The sequence below is a fragment of the Parasteatoda tepidariorum genome, chromosome 1 (genome assembly GCF_982258835.1).
Source record: "Parasteatoda tepidariorum strain Cologne lab strain chromosome 1, Ptep-v5.0, whole genome shotgun sequence".
Lineage (NCBI taxonomy): Eukaryota > Metazoa > Arthropoda > Arachnida > Araneae > Theridiidae > Parasteatoda > Parasteatoda tepidariorum.
Genome location: NC_141755.1, coordinates 97,980,320 through 97,996,102, shown reverse-complemented (window position 1 = coordinate 97,996,102; position 15,783 = coordinate 97,980,320). Strand labels below are relative to the sequence as shown.

Sequence of the window (15,783 nt, the reverse complement as noted above, 5' to 3'; positions counted from 1 at the left end):
TTGCATTTCTTTAGTGATTCAGGTGTTTAATCAATCCTAATTTAAATGCTTGATTGTTCCTTTTATCCTAGTTCTGTTTATCAATAGCTATTATGAATGGGAATATTAATAGAAAGAGAAAGAAAATTGATTTAAAATGCCCTTTAAATTTTTGAAAAATAAAGGAATATGGATATATCCGAAGCATGTAAGTAATGAATCTCGAGGATTGGTAGTTTCCAGTCTTGGGGAATTTGAACTTAATATAAGGGATATGTTTTAAAATCGACCATGCCAGCCTTCATCTATCAAAAGGTACCTCAAGATAGAATCAAGTTAACTATATACTACTGAATTAATCTTTAATATTTATAGTGGTAGTTACACCGCATTACTCCCCTTCCAGAGTTTTATCTGTGATAAAATCGATGAATGAATATCACTATTTGATTTATTCTGTTTTTTATTTTTTATTTATTTATATTTTTTTCTCCACTTATATCATTTTGCTCATTTTTTTTTTAGCTATATTTTAAGTTAATCAACTGTTTAATGTGGACCATCTATCAATGTTGGCTAATTCATATCATGTCTGCAGACAAGCTAACATGTCTTATATACTAGTGAATTGGTATTTAATATTTATAGTGGCAGTTACGCCACAAATACTCCCTATTGATGGCTGAATGAAATGTCTTAATCTTAGGTGTATCCAGAAGCTATCTTAGAAACTGTGGACTCAGATCCAGATAATGAAATGGAAAGTGAAGAAGTAGAGGAGCAGCAGCATCATCATCATCAGCCTGTTGTTTTGAAAAAATCGACGCGTGATCAAGAAGTGATGTGCCAGCCTACAATGACCTCCTGTGCCATATCATGTAAACCCATTCTCAAAAACCAAGCCATTCAGACAGGTACTTACTTCATTTATCATTTATTCACAATTTTAACTTGATAGGACATTTTTGAAAAATACAGCAACTATTTTTGGCATGCAGGGACTATAGCAACTTTTTTTTTGCCTGAAAAGGCTAAAAAAAAAAAGGGCAACTATTTTTTAGGAAAAGGAGACTATTGGAAGACTTTTTTGTACTCTTGGAGATGTTTTTTTAGCATGTAGATGTTTGGAGATGTTTAGCATGTAGCTTGGAGATGTTTAGGAAAAGGAGACTATTGGAAGACTTTTTTGTACTCTTGGAGATGTTTTTTTAGCATAAATTGGGTTGGAAACCTGCAGTTTGCTGGAGCTTCTGTACAAACTGAATTTTTTTTCTTAAAAAAAATTTAATCATCACTTTTTAATTTGTTCAATTCTCACAGATTCCATTGGTAATTCTAGTTCGTTTCTTGATCGCCTTTTCAATGGTTATTGCTACTAAATTCTGCATGATTTTAAAAAACCAAATTTTTAATTCGATATTATGATGCTTGAATTTCGAATTTGAGTAAACACTTTTCACATGATTTATATATATATATATATATATATATATATATATATATATATATATATATATATATATATATGAAATATTTTTTAGAAAAAGTATGTTTTTTTTTTATGAAAAGTTTTTTGAATGAATTCTAGAAATTCTGAAAATATAAAAATTATCATGTTTGCCACCAACTTGACTAAATTGATCATGGTATATGACATGGTTGATAACAAATTTTACCGTATGACCAATGGTCTTGCCATGGGGAAATCCTTTGAGCCCTATACTTAGTGACATCTATATGCTTTATTTTGAAAGTGAACTATTCAAAATCTTAACTTTCCCCTTTTATAAAAGATATGTTGATGACAGTTTTGCTTTATTAGATGAAAATAATTGTAATTTAGACCAAGTTCTTAATGTTATGAACAGCATTGATTCTTGCATTCAATTCACCTTTGAATTAGAGACTGAACAAAAACTTCCTTTCTTAGATGTTCTTGTGACTCGGAATGATAATTCATTCCATACTACTGTTTTTCGTAAACCTTTTGCTGTTTCTCTCCCCCCTCATTACAAATCCGCCCACCCTCCCAACCAAAAACTTGCCTCTTTTCGGTCTTTTGTCTACCGTGCTGTTACTATTTGTTCCAATATTGATCTTCTTGATGCAGAATTAAATTACATCAAAGCCATTGCTCGTGACAGAGGTTATTCCCCTATCATTATTGATAATATTTATAAAAACGTAACTAAACAATCACCTACCAATAAACCTTCCAAAGAATATTCTAACAATTTGGTTATTTTACCCTATTTTCCTAAAATAAGTCGGCAAGTTGCTAATATCCTAAAGAAGTTTGATTTTAATATTATTTTCAGTCCCATTAATAAGATAAAGTTTTCTAATCTCAAACAGCCCATTGACAGTCAAAATAACTGGGGTATATACCAAATTAATTGCCAATGCGGCCTTTCATATATTGGCCAAACTAAAACTGGTGCCTTAAAGTGCCGTGTCAAGGAACATGAAGCTTATGTCAAAAAACAAGAATTTAAACGCTCGTCTATTGCCCAACATTGTTGGGACTCTAATCATAATTTTAATTTTTCCTCTTCTAAAGTCATTCAAAATTGTTCTCCAATATTTGATTTAGATTTTTACGAGTCTTATCATATTTTCAAAAATTCCAAACTGTTGGTCAATGACCTATCCAGCGTTCCTTATATTTCTCCTGTTTGGAAATCTATGATTAAACCTAACTAACCCCCCCCCCTTTTTTTTGTTCCTTTGCTTCCTATTCGTCGTCATCCATTCACCCTTCCCTCCTATTGGACGTTGCTCTAAACCCTCTTGTGACGTCGTCTTTCTATATATATTTACCCTGTTTCTTGTATTTCTTCCTGTTGCACTGATGAAGATTGCCCTTTGAGCATCCAAAACAGCTGTCTGCTTTTAATAATATTTTTGTGCTCTTTAACGTTGTTTACCTTAGTTTGTATTTTAGCACAAAGGTCGCCCACTTGTGTATTTATATGACAAGTTACTTAATAAAATTTTGTCATATTTTTAACGAATTTTTGTTCTTATTTAGGCAACTATTTTCATGATTTTGGGCTACTATTTTCATTCTTTAGGGTACTAAAAGCAACTATTGTGTTAATTTTTTTTTTCTGTGGCAAGTATCATTTAAAAGAACTTCTAATCTATTGTTTAAATTTTCGCGTAAAATCATTTTTGCTAAGAGAAAGTATGTATGTGATATCTTTTTTAATCTAAAAAGCGTGGAAACCTGGAAAATATCCAATCTTAGAATTGTCAATAACAGTAATAAGTTATTGAGCTGCGAGTGAAATAATTCTAACATCTATTACAAATATCTTTCGTAAAAATTTCACATTTTAGTGAAGTTCTTCTTCTCCATCCTCATTCAATATAAATTGATTTGATAAAAACTAATTTAGAAGATGCTTAAAATTTCTTTTAACTCGATTATACAAAAATAAAGACATTTATCTTAAAACACTTAAATACCTTTCAGAAATGCTGATTTTACTAGTATAATTTAGTCAGACAAAATTAATAGAGAATCTAAAATACCACACCCAATATTCTGATGATTGGATGTCATATTTTATATGCTTGGAAAAATACTGCAAAGTAGAATAAATATCCTATATCAGATTAGTAGTGTAAATTAAATAAAAAAAATTAAGAACATTTATAATTTTTCTCCACCGTCACAAGGTTGACAGTTGTGTTGCAGCTTTCTACGGCCAGTTCGTCCTCCGCCTCAAAATAATGTACAATAAATGGTCTCATTTCTTAATTTCGTTCAATTATTCACAAAAATGATTTAATTAAGCAAAACATAGTTCAACTGTAAAGTTACTAAAACTTTTTCTGTTTTGTTATGTTACATTTTGGGCTAAAATAACATATTTTCCAATTTCTTTAAAATCAAAAACAATCATTGTAAGATGAGGCATGTTTGTATGACTGTTCTTAGACTAGATTATTTCTATTTTCAGATTTCAGCACCTACTTCTCAGATAGCATATTTGGCAACAGCAGCAGCCTCTTTCCCAAATATGTCCTGAGCAGTTCTTGCTGCAGCAAAGATGAGGATGTCGATACAGCAGATGTTATTGAAGAGTATTCAGTTCTGAATGGTGATTCTTTTGAATGTTTCTCAGATGCTCAAGATACAAGCTCACTTTGGGTAAGTTTCACATGAAATAAGTAATACCTTGTTTTGTAACAGGGTCCGTGGCATTCTTAAAAAGTGCTTATTTTTGATTTGCGTTTTTTAAAAACCCCTAAAGGTGCTGTTTTTTATTCGGGGTTTGTAAAAAGTGCTTAATTTTCTATCTTTTAAGAAGATATTTTTTCTTTGCCGTGTCGATTTGTCGTTCTCAATTACGAAAAGTGCATGATTTTCATAATTTCCTCTGCAATATTTATCAGAAACTAGTTATTTTATCATGATTATGTAAAGTTTTTGAAAATATTTTTGAATTTTATTTTTATAAACTAAGAACTTTAAATGATAGAAAAAAATAATTTTTATTACTGCACAGATCCTAAATATGAGTTGTTGTTTTTTTTGGAAAGGGATTAAAAAGTACTTAAATAAAAATATACTTAAAAGGTGCTAATTTTTTGTTGAAGAATCTGGCTACGCACCCTGTGTAATTAAAATTCTCTTAACAGTGACATATATTTCAGAAAAATGTTTAGTTTTGTTCTTTATATTATTATAAAAGTTAGAAAATGGTTTTTAATTACAAAAATAAAATTTTAAATGCAATAACTTCTGTATTTATAACTTTTACTTACACATAAAAAAAATAATGGATTACACACATCTTTTTCAATTATAGCAAATTAAACAAAATTTTGAAGCTAAATATAATTTAACTAGTGTAATATAATTTAAAAACACAACAATATGATGCAATATTCACACAATTTTTGCAAACATTCAAAATGCCAAAAAATTGTAGCTCATTTTTTTATCTGTATTCATCGACCAATCCTCCATTTGGAAATAATTGTTATTCACTTTGAAAAAGTGTTGAGTTAAGGGTTAAGTGAGAACATTTATTTATTTTTCCTTAGAAATAGTTTTTTTATTTTCAAGCTATATTACGAAGAGTGCTTCAATAGCATAAAATCATAATTTTTAACTCATTACTGATTAAAAAATTATGCATAGTTACTTAAAAATTATAAAGTGTTAAATTGCAATAGTAAGTATAATGGTTCATAAATTGAATGTGTGCAAACTACAATTTTTGACAGATGTCTGTGGAGGAGTGTGACGAGGAGGAGGTTGAAGAATGCATCCCTTCCCCCATCCCTGTCATTAAAGTTGAAGAGCCTTACATACCCGACCCTCTTGCCAGTGCTTACTCTCAACGTGGGCGTACCACCAAGCGTACTACCTGGGATGAAATTGCACAGAGAAGTAAACTTCAAACACTGTGGGGTGTTAAAGTTTTTAGAGGTTTGTATTCACTTTCTATTGACTACATTTCCATTGGCAGCATTCAAAGAAATTAAAAGTTAAGCACAGGTGTGCAGAATATGTTTGGCTGTAAATTTTTATGTAATTAAAGAAGTAAAAGAAATAATAAACTACTAGACTTCCTTACTATTGTCAAATCTTATTGCTAAATTTTACAGTGCCGACGTAAAATATCCTCAGTGGTAGGCATGATCATAGGGTTAGAGTCCCCTTTTGTCAGGCTAACCATGGGTGGTTTTCTTGTTTTTCCTCTGTGTAACTCAAATGCAGGTTAGTTCCATCAAAAAGTCGATCACAGAAGCAAATTTTTCCCACTACTTTATTCAAGAGTTCACTGGTCTTATGAACTGGGTTCAAGATTTACAAGGCTACTACATTAGTAGTCGTAAACCAAAAAAATTGGGTCAACACTGTTTACAAAATAAAAAAATATCTTTGGTATCTTAATAAATTGTCTGCTCAAATTAATTAGCATATTTTGGTTAGCTCTTTAAAACACCACTGTGGTACATGAAAATCTGATCATGAAAACCTGCTGGTTAGTTCCATTGAAAAGTACCTGAAAAATTTCTCCCAGTACTTGATCGAAGAGTTCCCTTGTCTTCTGGATTGGACTCAAAGTTACATTGCTACGCAGTTGAGCATTAGTAAAAACCCAGAAAATTAGGTCAGCTGTTCAACAACAGTTATAAAATAAAGTATAGTATCTGTACAAATAAGGCATAATGTTATGGAACTTGGTAATAGTTTAAAGGAGGTCATGGAATTTATTTTCTGCCAAGAAAAAAAATTCCAAAATTATCCACCAAGGCAAAATGACCCTGAATATATACAATACTGTTAAACAAAATAAGACGAAGACATTCGTTTAAAACGTGTTTAATCATTTTATGAAACGTGTTACAAAGCATGTGTAAGGTAGCTTCCACCATTTTCAGTTAAATCCTATTACTCATTTTCAACTGCAATTTTTAGTATATCTGGTGGAATGATATGGATATGTCTGTATATTGCATCTTTCAATTCCTGCCAAATTGTTTACAACATTATAACTCTCCCAGGTGCAATTGTAAAGTAAACTTGATTCCTACCCTTATTTCGCTTAAGAATATGGCATATAGCATCATTTCCCCACTCCGCTTGAAAATAAATTCCTATGATCTCTTTTAAACTATTACTAGGTTTGATAACATTTGGTCCAGTAGTTTTCCCTTTTATGACCATTTCAAAGTAGAACTCTGTGTTAGTTTTCTATTCTTAAGTTTTGAATAGCTTTTAAAATTTAGATGTATTTAAATTTGTAGAAATTTATTACTAAAGTGTTTTGCTGGTAAGAAAGGCGGAATATCGAAAAATTATTTGTGTCTGGTGTATAGATTGGCAAGAACTTAGACTTAAAAGTTGGGCAGCTCCTAAAAGCGGAGCACATCGACCAGAGGTCTATTGTACCCAAACCCTAAATCAGGATTAACAAGAAAGCCTTACGGCTGAATGAAGTAAACATCTGACAGGAATGACCTGCAGTTCCCAGACCTTAGTGCAGTGTTGCCCTAAATGCCCAAATCTTAGAACAGAATAGACCTCACAATCACTAAATATATGTTGGACAAAGAGAATTATATTCAATACCCATGATGTATAGGTATCCTCTGAGGGTGCAGGGTCCAGTAAGATGACCAATGATCTTCCTCAAACTGTTCCTGTTTATCTTAAGAAACTATTTTTGACGTACATTAGGACAGTCATGATTTAGCTCTTTAGCTTGTCTTTGGCCATCCAAGTTGCGCTATTACTCAAGAGCAATTTTGCCATAGAGCTTGAATATAGATGCCCTGAATGATTTGCGAGAAACTATCAAGGCTGGTTCAGGTTTCCAGAAAATTGCACTAGAGCCAGCCCAGCATGGACTTAAAAATTTATTTTTCATTAGAGGAATTTGTGTGTATTAGATAATTAAATAATTTTGCAAACAGTAAATGTTTTAAGTGAAATTCAATCGTATTTTTTTTTTAATTATGAACTCTTCTCTATTGAAATTCATTCCAATGCAAAACATTATTTTAAAACTTTTCAGAATGGCTTCAGTCAAAAGGAAGTCGTAGAGATTTTGAACACCTCGATGCTGTCAGCCTGGCGGGAATACTGGAGGAATTCTATGAGAACCTGACAAAACCTGATGGGGAGGAATACAGTGTCAGCACCATGCACACAATTCGAGCCAGTATCAGTCGCTACTTAACTCTGCCGCCACAGAGCAAACCTTTTAGTATTATCCGAGACAGAGAGTTCAAACGAGCAAACGAGGCCTTTTATCGCCGTATCCGCCGCTTGCAGAATCCGCGTCAACAACCTGCCTTCCATTATGCAACGGGAAGGACTGCCCTTTGGCAGCCCCACCCTCTTAGCCACCCTTCCCCCCTCACCATACCTTGCAACAGTAATGGTATCATGCTAGTCCAGTTGGGCCCACAATAAAGAGAGTAGCTCATGGTTGAAGTGTGCTTAGCACAGATTCACTTATTATAAAGGTTCATTAGTCCGATGATGGAGAGTTTTAAAAATATAAATTTGTGTCGCCCCCGGTGAAAAAAAGTTATTATCTTAGCAGATGTCTGTTTAAACTTTATTTTTATACTGGAGATCTCATAACTCTGTGTAGAATATTTGTTTTTTATGTGCAAATGGAGACTGTTGCATTAAAACAAAAAAGCCTTTTTTTCTTTGCAAGTCTTTCCTCCAGTTCTTGTATCGTTGAGTCCTGCCTACAGGCAGCTATAGTTATGCATGATTTTAGTGTATGTGTTTTATATTTATTCTAAATATTTGCGTCACAAAATTCAATCGATTTCTCTGTCTGTTTTATGTTTCACTGGTGTTATGTCTGCTGATGCTTTTTAATACTGAAATCATGCCAGTATACTCGAGCAATACAAAGCCTTCTAGAAATTTTTGCCTTTTAATAATAAATCTGATGTGCGTAAAACTATTTTAATAAATTGATGTTCTCTTCTTTTGGTAATAAATACTTACCTGTGCATGCTGTTGTTAAAAGCAATAAGATGAAGTATTTTTAACACAACGAAATTTGATTATTTTCTTTGTCTATTTTTTAAATTGAATAAAAAATAGCTATACAGCATTTGTACGCTGAATTGTTCAGGGATAGTTGTGAAAATACATACCGGTTACGAGATTGAAAAAAAAAAAATTCACATTAAATCTGTGGCTGTGCATTTTTAATTTATGACAGTATTAGTTGCAGTTGAATGTAGTTCATATTTATACTCTACTTTGTTAGAGGGCAAAGAGAGAAAGAGAGAGCTTTTTTTACATCATCAGCTTTAAAATGTTATGTTGATTTATTTTTTGTGTGTCTTTTCTTTCTGAATTAGTTTGTTGTATGTGAAATATTTATTGTTAGTATAGAAATCTAATGCAAAATTATAACTTTTATCAGTTTAATGTTGCTAGTCAAATAATCATGATATATGTGTGATTTCTTTTTATGTTCAATCAAACTTTTAAGTGGAGATATCAAGAGTTGATGAATTTAAAGCAGAAAATGTATGAAATTGGAACAGAAAGAGATAATTTTTTTTTTTCTTGTTGACTGTGGGTGGCTTCTTTCTCAATGAAGGCCTACCTTTTTTTGAAAAAGAACATTTTTTCTAACAAGTTTTCATCTATGTATATATAGTCTTGCAGCAATAATTACTAACCCATCAAGAGGTAAACATTTTGTTTTAAACAAAATATATCTTCGGTGCCTACTTAGCAGATGTTTTAAGTTAGGACTGTCACTCCACAAGGAATTTAAAAGTCACCTAAAATAACCGGGATCATGCAGGGAATTTTGTTTCTTATTTTTGTCTTTTAAAAACTACTGCCCACTCAAAGTGCATTCTATGGGATATTTAAGATTGATTTTCTGCTATACTGAACTATATCATTATTTCTTTTAAGTAGAAAACTAGCATAGCTGGACTAATATATGTCACTTTGAACACCATTTTGAAAACACCAGTGCTGTGCCCAAGATTATTTTGAGCATGAGAGTTAAAAGTGCATATCTTTTGAAAATGGCCCAGGAACAAAATTAATTAGTGAACAGTAGCTAACATTTTAAGCACACTAAGCATTTTCACTGACTATAATGAAGATCAGGCATAAAATAACGTCAATTTCAAATCTGCCACCATACTAGCTATATAACTATATCCATGACTATATAACAATTTACTATAATTGTTGTTTTGTCCTTTTTTTTCTTCTTTTTTTCAAGGAAAAATTTATTAAATGTGCTATATTGTTTAGCTGTAGTTATGTTCAAAATCCTGGGATGAATAATTTTTTGAATTTTATAACTCCATTTGACTTAAATTTTTCATGTGTGTGTTTTTTTTATATCTATAAAAAAATACTATTTGAAATGTATAAAAATATATGAGACTAGTTAGTTGTTTTAATTTTAGTCTTTTTCTGTCATATATTCTTGATATCTCCGTTTAATCTTATAAATGACAGTCATCTCTCAATTGTACATATTTTTTTTATTTTACTGAAAATATTGTTTTGTAGTCAATATTGACAGTTAAGATGCTTTTGACCATTATTATTTTAACTTATAGAAAAGCATTTATTATATTCTTTAATTTAAAAATACTCATAAACTTTTATTATAATGCTCTTGCCTTGAAAGGGAGATTTTGTTGCTAATCTTTCTTTTTCAGTTTGCTCTATTTTAGATAGCTTTAAAACTATTTATTGATTGCTTTAATCCTCCAAGCATTGAGCATTCGCTGGGTAAATATTTCCCATTGAATAACACGAGGGAAACCAGTAAAACTGGCACCTGCGAGTTCGGTAAAAGCCGGGACTGACGCTCAGGGGGTTAAATATTTTCGAAATAATTGTAGAAAAGAAAATGTGATGTTTGTTTGTGTGAAAAAATGCATAACTGATATGTTATCTGAACTACAAACCTCTTAGTGCAATATTGTATGTTTAATGATATGGTTTCAAACAAAATAATCGTATTTCTAAGAATATTTTGTTAGATATATTGTGATTGTAACTGATTTATCTTCTTATACAGTTAGAAAATTTATAATCAAGTGTTTATTGCTAGAAGATTTTTATTTTAGTTGCTGAATTAGTTGTATTAATATATACAGTAGACTCTCCGCAGAGCTTGAATTTTCGCGGATCATTTATTTAATAGAATTTATCATTTTTTTCATTGCGATTTCTATTTACTTAAACTGCCCAAGGCATTTTATTCCTTATAAAATCTGGAAAATCAAGTATAATGTATTGAATTAGATTTTTTAGCATCTTAAATGTACAAGATAGTGTTTAGCAATGCAGCATGTTACAAATATTAATTTTTCATATGTTTTTATGCTGTAATTGCTTGCTATAAAAAACAAAAAAAAATTATTCTTTAATAAATGCAAACCTTTTTTTTTTTCCCCTTAAGTCAAACCTTGCGGAAAAATAGTTAGTGAAAAAGTGTTTTGGACTGAGCTTAAGGCATATTTCTTATTATTGTTTTACATTAACTTATTTTCTATTCATATGCATAGCTGCCAACTCTACTGGATTTACTAGTAGACGACTGGATTTATACTGAAATTCTCCTGGTTTTTGTACATTTTAGAATATTCCATACAATTGAGTATGTTTCCTAAAAAAATCCCTATTGATATAGAATTTATAGACAATTTATTGCTTGCTTGAATATTTTATTAAGTATTACTAATACACATTATAATACTAATAATATTACTAACCAAGTCTTATTTATAATAACCATTTTAAAGCTTTTATTTTTTGTTCTGAAATTTTCAATCCTGTTCTAAAAAAAAATTTTGAACCATCTTTTTTAATCTTTTAACCACCAATAATAAATTACTTGTCTATTACTTTTAAAAATTATGAGTTAGCATTAAAAAAAAAACATTTAAAATTCAAGATCATTTTATGTCGATAATAAATGAAAAATATTGCAGACCATTTATAGTTTATTAATGTCATAAATTTTTGTATTTTGATGACAACAAAAATCTCTAAAATTCCCTATATGTAAATGTTATCACTAAATTTATAATATTTTGTAAAATCTGCTGGATTTTTCCCTATGTATGTTGGCAGGTATGCATATGATATACTACTAAAAATAATAATAAAATTTGCATTTAGCTATCTTAATAAAAATTAGGTTATGTTTTTCTCATAGTGAGGCATCCTTTTAACGTATTTTAAATTGAAACTATTTCACTGATCACGTAATCGAATAAAAGAATGCTCAAAGCACTTTTTCCTCTTTAATATAGAAGCAAATATATAAGTATTTCTCTTCAATAGTTTCAGTGAAAAAGCTAGAAATACTTATTATAAATGAATTGAATTTTCCAAAAATTATAATGATAATTGTTTGCAGAATTTTTCTTTCTAAATTATATTAGCCCCTAAAATCCTATTAATAAGTCCCACAATGCAGAGATGATTGTGTCGCAGCAATTTGCTAGTCGAAAATCTAGGATTCAAAAACTTCAAGAAATCATAGATCACATTTATAAGAATTCATAGGTATAAAAATTCTTGTCTATTTTATTTAAAAATATTCGTACTGGAATATGTACTTGGCATCTCTTTCATTTGTAAATGTTTTTTTCTGGTAGAATAATAAATGTGATTAGAGGTGAAAGTAAACTTATACAGAATTATTCATTTAAATTATGCTGCATATAATTTATTTAGAATTTCGTGTTTTGAAATTAAATTTATAAGGACATTAATTTTTTTTGAAATGCGTCATTACTGATTTTACTCAAGGAATTTTCAGGATTTTTGAGAATCTAACCTTAGAAATCAGTTGGCAGCTATATTACAGTAATATAATATCCTTTTTTTTTTAAATTTAAATTTCATTTATAATTTAGCTATATGAACTACAAAATGTCCTCAATATTAAACTATCATATTGTTTCTTAGGAATTTCACTTTAACCACCTATTAATTATTTTTAAGTGGATTAGAGAAGTGAAATTTTTGAGAGTCTACTGTGTATGTATTTGTTAATGTGTACATATTAACACATTATAGCATTACTTCTATTAAAAGAAGAAGAAAAAAAAGACAGCAAGTAATTATAATATTTTCTTTGGATTAAATTTTTATTTTAAAAAAATCCACCGTGAATGGTTAAAAGATTTTGTAGTGAGTATGATAACTCGATTTCAAGGTACATTTTAAGAAATTTAAAAATTCTATTGATTTGTGTTAAAAATAAGCAATTATTGAAATGTGGCAATATGTTTTTGTTTCAAATTTATAATACTTATTTATTTTGTTAAAATCTAGTTTTTGTTGAATGTGACTTCATTATTTTCTTTTTTTTAAAAAAAATATGTCTTTTGCTTTGTTCCTTTTTATATTAAATTATAACTCAGATCAGTTTTGTTTTACTTTGTTTGTTCTGTTTATTCTTTTCAGCATTTCAGCATTTTGTTTCATTATTAGTTTTTTTTTTTTTGTTTTTTTTTTCTTATCTATTAATTCAAAACATTTTAATTATTAATATTAGATTTATCAAAAATTAATATTATTCCATAGCATGTCTTTTTTGCTTCCTTGCAATATCAAATCTGAAGAACAAAACGTTAATTGTAATAATGCTTAATACTATAGTTATAGTAATAATAATTGCGTATTTAATCATTCCAAAAATCAACTTCAATTCCTTTTCATTTATTAATTTTAGGATGGCTGTTAAATCTGTTGCTTCAAGGCTAAGGTTCTGTGTATTTTTGAAAAGAGAAAAAACTTTATCCCCTGTTTTACATTTAGATTTAAATTTGTGTTTTCACTTTTAAAATAGTTTTTAAATTACTTTGGGATTTACTTGATATTATACTTAAAGTTTACAACAGTGTAAAAGCAAACTATTACTAGACTACTATTCCAATGAATATGCATAGGGGAACAAGTCTAGCTTTCATATAGACATAATGTAGACCGGTGACTCAGGTTGTTGACGGGCCTTGTATATAAAGGAAAAAGCAGCATTTAAGGGTACAGCAGCAAAGAATCTTGAAATGGGCTTGCATCCACCTCTTCCCCTAACCCCTACTGGGGGGGAGAAGAAATGTTTTCCAGGGTTGCCACCTCACAGGGAGAACCTGGAAAATTAAAGGAATTTAAAATAACAGGGAATTTTGTTTCTTATTTTCGTCCCAAAGTGCAATCTATGGGATATTTCCGCTATATTAAGCTAGTTCATTTACTTTAGCATTATTTGTTTTAAGTACAGTTGGACCTCTATTTAACAAAGTCGCTAAATCTCAATATAAAGTTCGTTATATGGAAAATTCGTTAATTACCGAAAAATAGAAAATTACTATTTGAAATACTTAAACAACACAAAACAGGTTTTAAATTCATAAACACTAAATATAATTAAAATAGCAATAGTAAATTCTTATCTGCTATTTATTTGATAAATCTTAAGCTGCATGCATTTTCAACTAATAAAAGCTCATTTTCCTGTATGAAATGCAAACAAAAAGGGAAAGAGATTTTACTGCTTTCTCTAAAAAAATAAGTGGCTGTGAAAATCAATTCAAGGTCATTTCCCCCTTAAAATGCATTAACAAGTTTGAAATGTTGTAAAATATTTCGGGAAGTAGATCTCAAGGAAAAGTTCATAAAGTAAAAAATTCACTTTGCTATCTAGAAGTTATTTTACGAAGAAATTTTCAGATTTGAGTGGCAACCCTGTATTCTCTTTATTTATGGTTGACCTGTGCTGAATTTTTGCATGATTGGTAAACAGTACTAAAATATTTCTATAAGAATTCATTTATATCCATTGTTGATTATATCTGCTAGCACATTTTGAAATAGAAAGAACGAATTAAATGGTGATCGCAGCTTACCCAAAAAAACAACTGTTTCTGATGACATAGATCCTGACTGTCATTTTGCGGGGAACTTAAAATATATGTATTATATATACTCTGCTATATCTGAGAATGTTGCTCTCTTTATAAGTTGTTTTTCTGCTAAAACACCGCTTACTGAGCAGTTCTATAAATGCATAATAGGAGAGCTAGACTTTTTCTCTTTTCTATATTCTTTGAAGTTTTCTTTTTCTCTTACTTATACCAAAAGAAAATAATTTTCTTTTTTAAAAGTAAAAAAATTGGTGTAGTTACCCAAGTTTTCTCTTAGAAAATCATAAAATTTAAATTAATGCATCCTTTTCAATAATTAAAAAAATCAATAATAGTGTGAAAAAAATCATGACTAGTTTTTTTTTTTTTTTTTTAAGTTGTTCAAAATGTTGAACAAGTAAAAAAAAATTTTTTTTAATTTCTTATTTTTAATTCCAGTGATTTCAAAATTCAGTTCCAAAAACAATGCGAAAAATCGTTTGGAAAATACTGAAAAACTACCTAAATTTTGTTAATCTGACAATTGTGTTATTTTTTAAGTTTGTAAACTCACTTTAAATATACAATTTCAAGTACTTAGGATAATAGTTTATATACTAGTATAATATCTACCTTGATCTATTTAGCTTACAAAATTGCACGTCTTCTTCCAAAAAAAGTTTTTTTTTTTTTTTTTTTGCATTTATTTTTCAAAGCTTTTTTATCAAATAACTTGGCAAGTTTGTGACACCAAGACATAGGATTGTAAGATTGTTTGAAAAGACCTCAGTTTTACAGAAAGTTGAAATAATTTCGTGTGCACTAAGTGTTGTAGAACTAACCCATTCTTTTAAGTTTAAATGCAAAAAGTTGAAACACAAAAGTTAGCTTACATTTTGAAAACATTAAAGAAATGTCCTTTTAAAGGCTTTTTTTACTTATTTGTTATGCAAATTTTTTAATATTGAGCTCTAAAATGTAAAATGTAAGTTAAATAGATAAATGTATTAACTGGATTTCTTTAATGTAATGAAAAAGTAAGCAATGTTGCCAATGCTTAAGTGCACTCTATTACACTGAGTAATATTTATGTGCTCAGTTGTTAGATGCTTTTGATTTTAAGTACGCAAACACTTATTACTTTGGGCAATATAAATTACTTTATACGCAATATAAATTACTTTGGGGATTACTCAATCCTTTGAGGTTTATTCCCTAAGTTCTTCCTCATCTTTCAATATTTATTCATTTACTTTAGTGCTAAGATTTTCAAACATATGCTTTGATTCATGATTGCACTTTTTCAACTGTTTTGTTTTAATTATTCGCTTTATCATTTAAACAAATTCTAAGAAATGTTTCACCACTATGTTATAGTTTTATATTATCCAAAACTATTTT

The 15,783-nt window shown here is 29.5% G+C and overlaps 2 protein-coding genes and 1 pseudogene across 2 annotated transcripts in view; 2 read left to right on the top strand and 1 right to left on the bottom strand.

Moving 5' to 3' along the window:
• The window catches only part of LOC107438031 (uncharacterized), a 38,333-nt gene extending 27,473 nt beyond the window's left edge, over nt 1-10,860 (top strand). Inside the window, exons 5-8 of the mRNA XM_071179404.2 lie at nt 686-893; nt 3,948-4,138; nt 5,221-5,425; nt 7,521-10,860. Coding sequence (XP_071035505.2) covers nt 686-893; nt 3,948-4,138; nt 5,221-5,425; nt 7,521-7,921 — 1,005 coding nt within the window. The 3' untranslated portion in view covers nt 7,922-10,860. The remainder of the gene's footprint in view (nt 1-685; nt 894-3,947; nt 4,139-5,220; nt 5,426-7,520) is intronic.
• The window catches only part of LOC147816631 (uncharacterized), a 232,610-nt gene that overhangs the window by 212,629 nt on the left and 4,198 nt on the right, over nt 1-15,783 (bottom strand). The gene's annotated exons all lie outside the window — the stretch shown is intronic.
• LOC147816632 (uncharacterized) lies at nt 1,659-2,684 on the top strand (annotated as a pseudogene).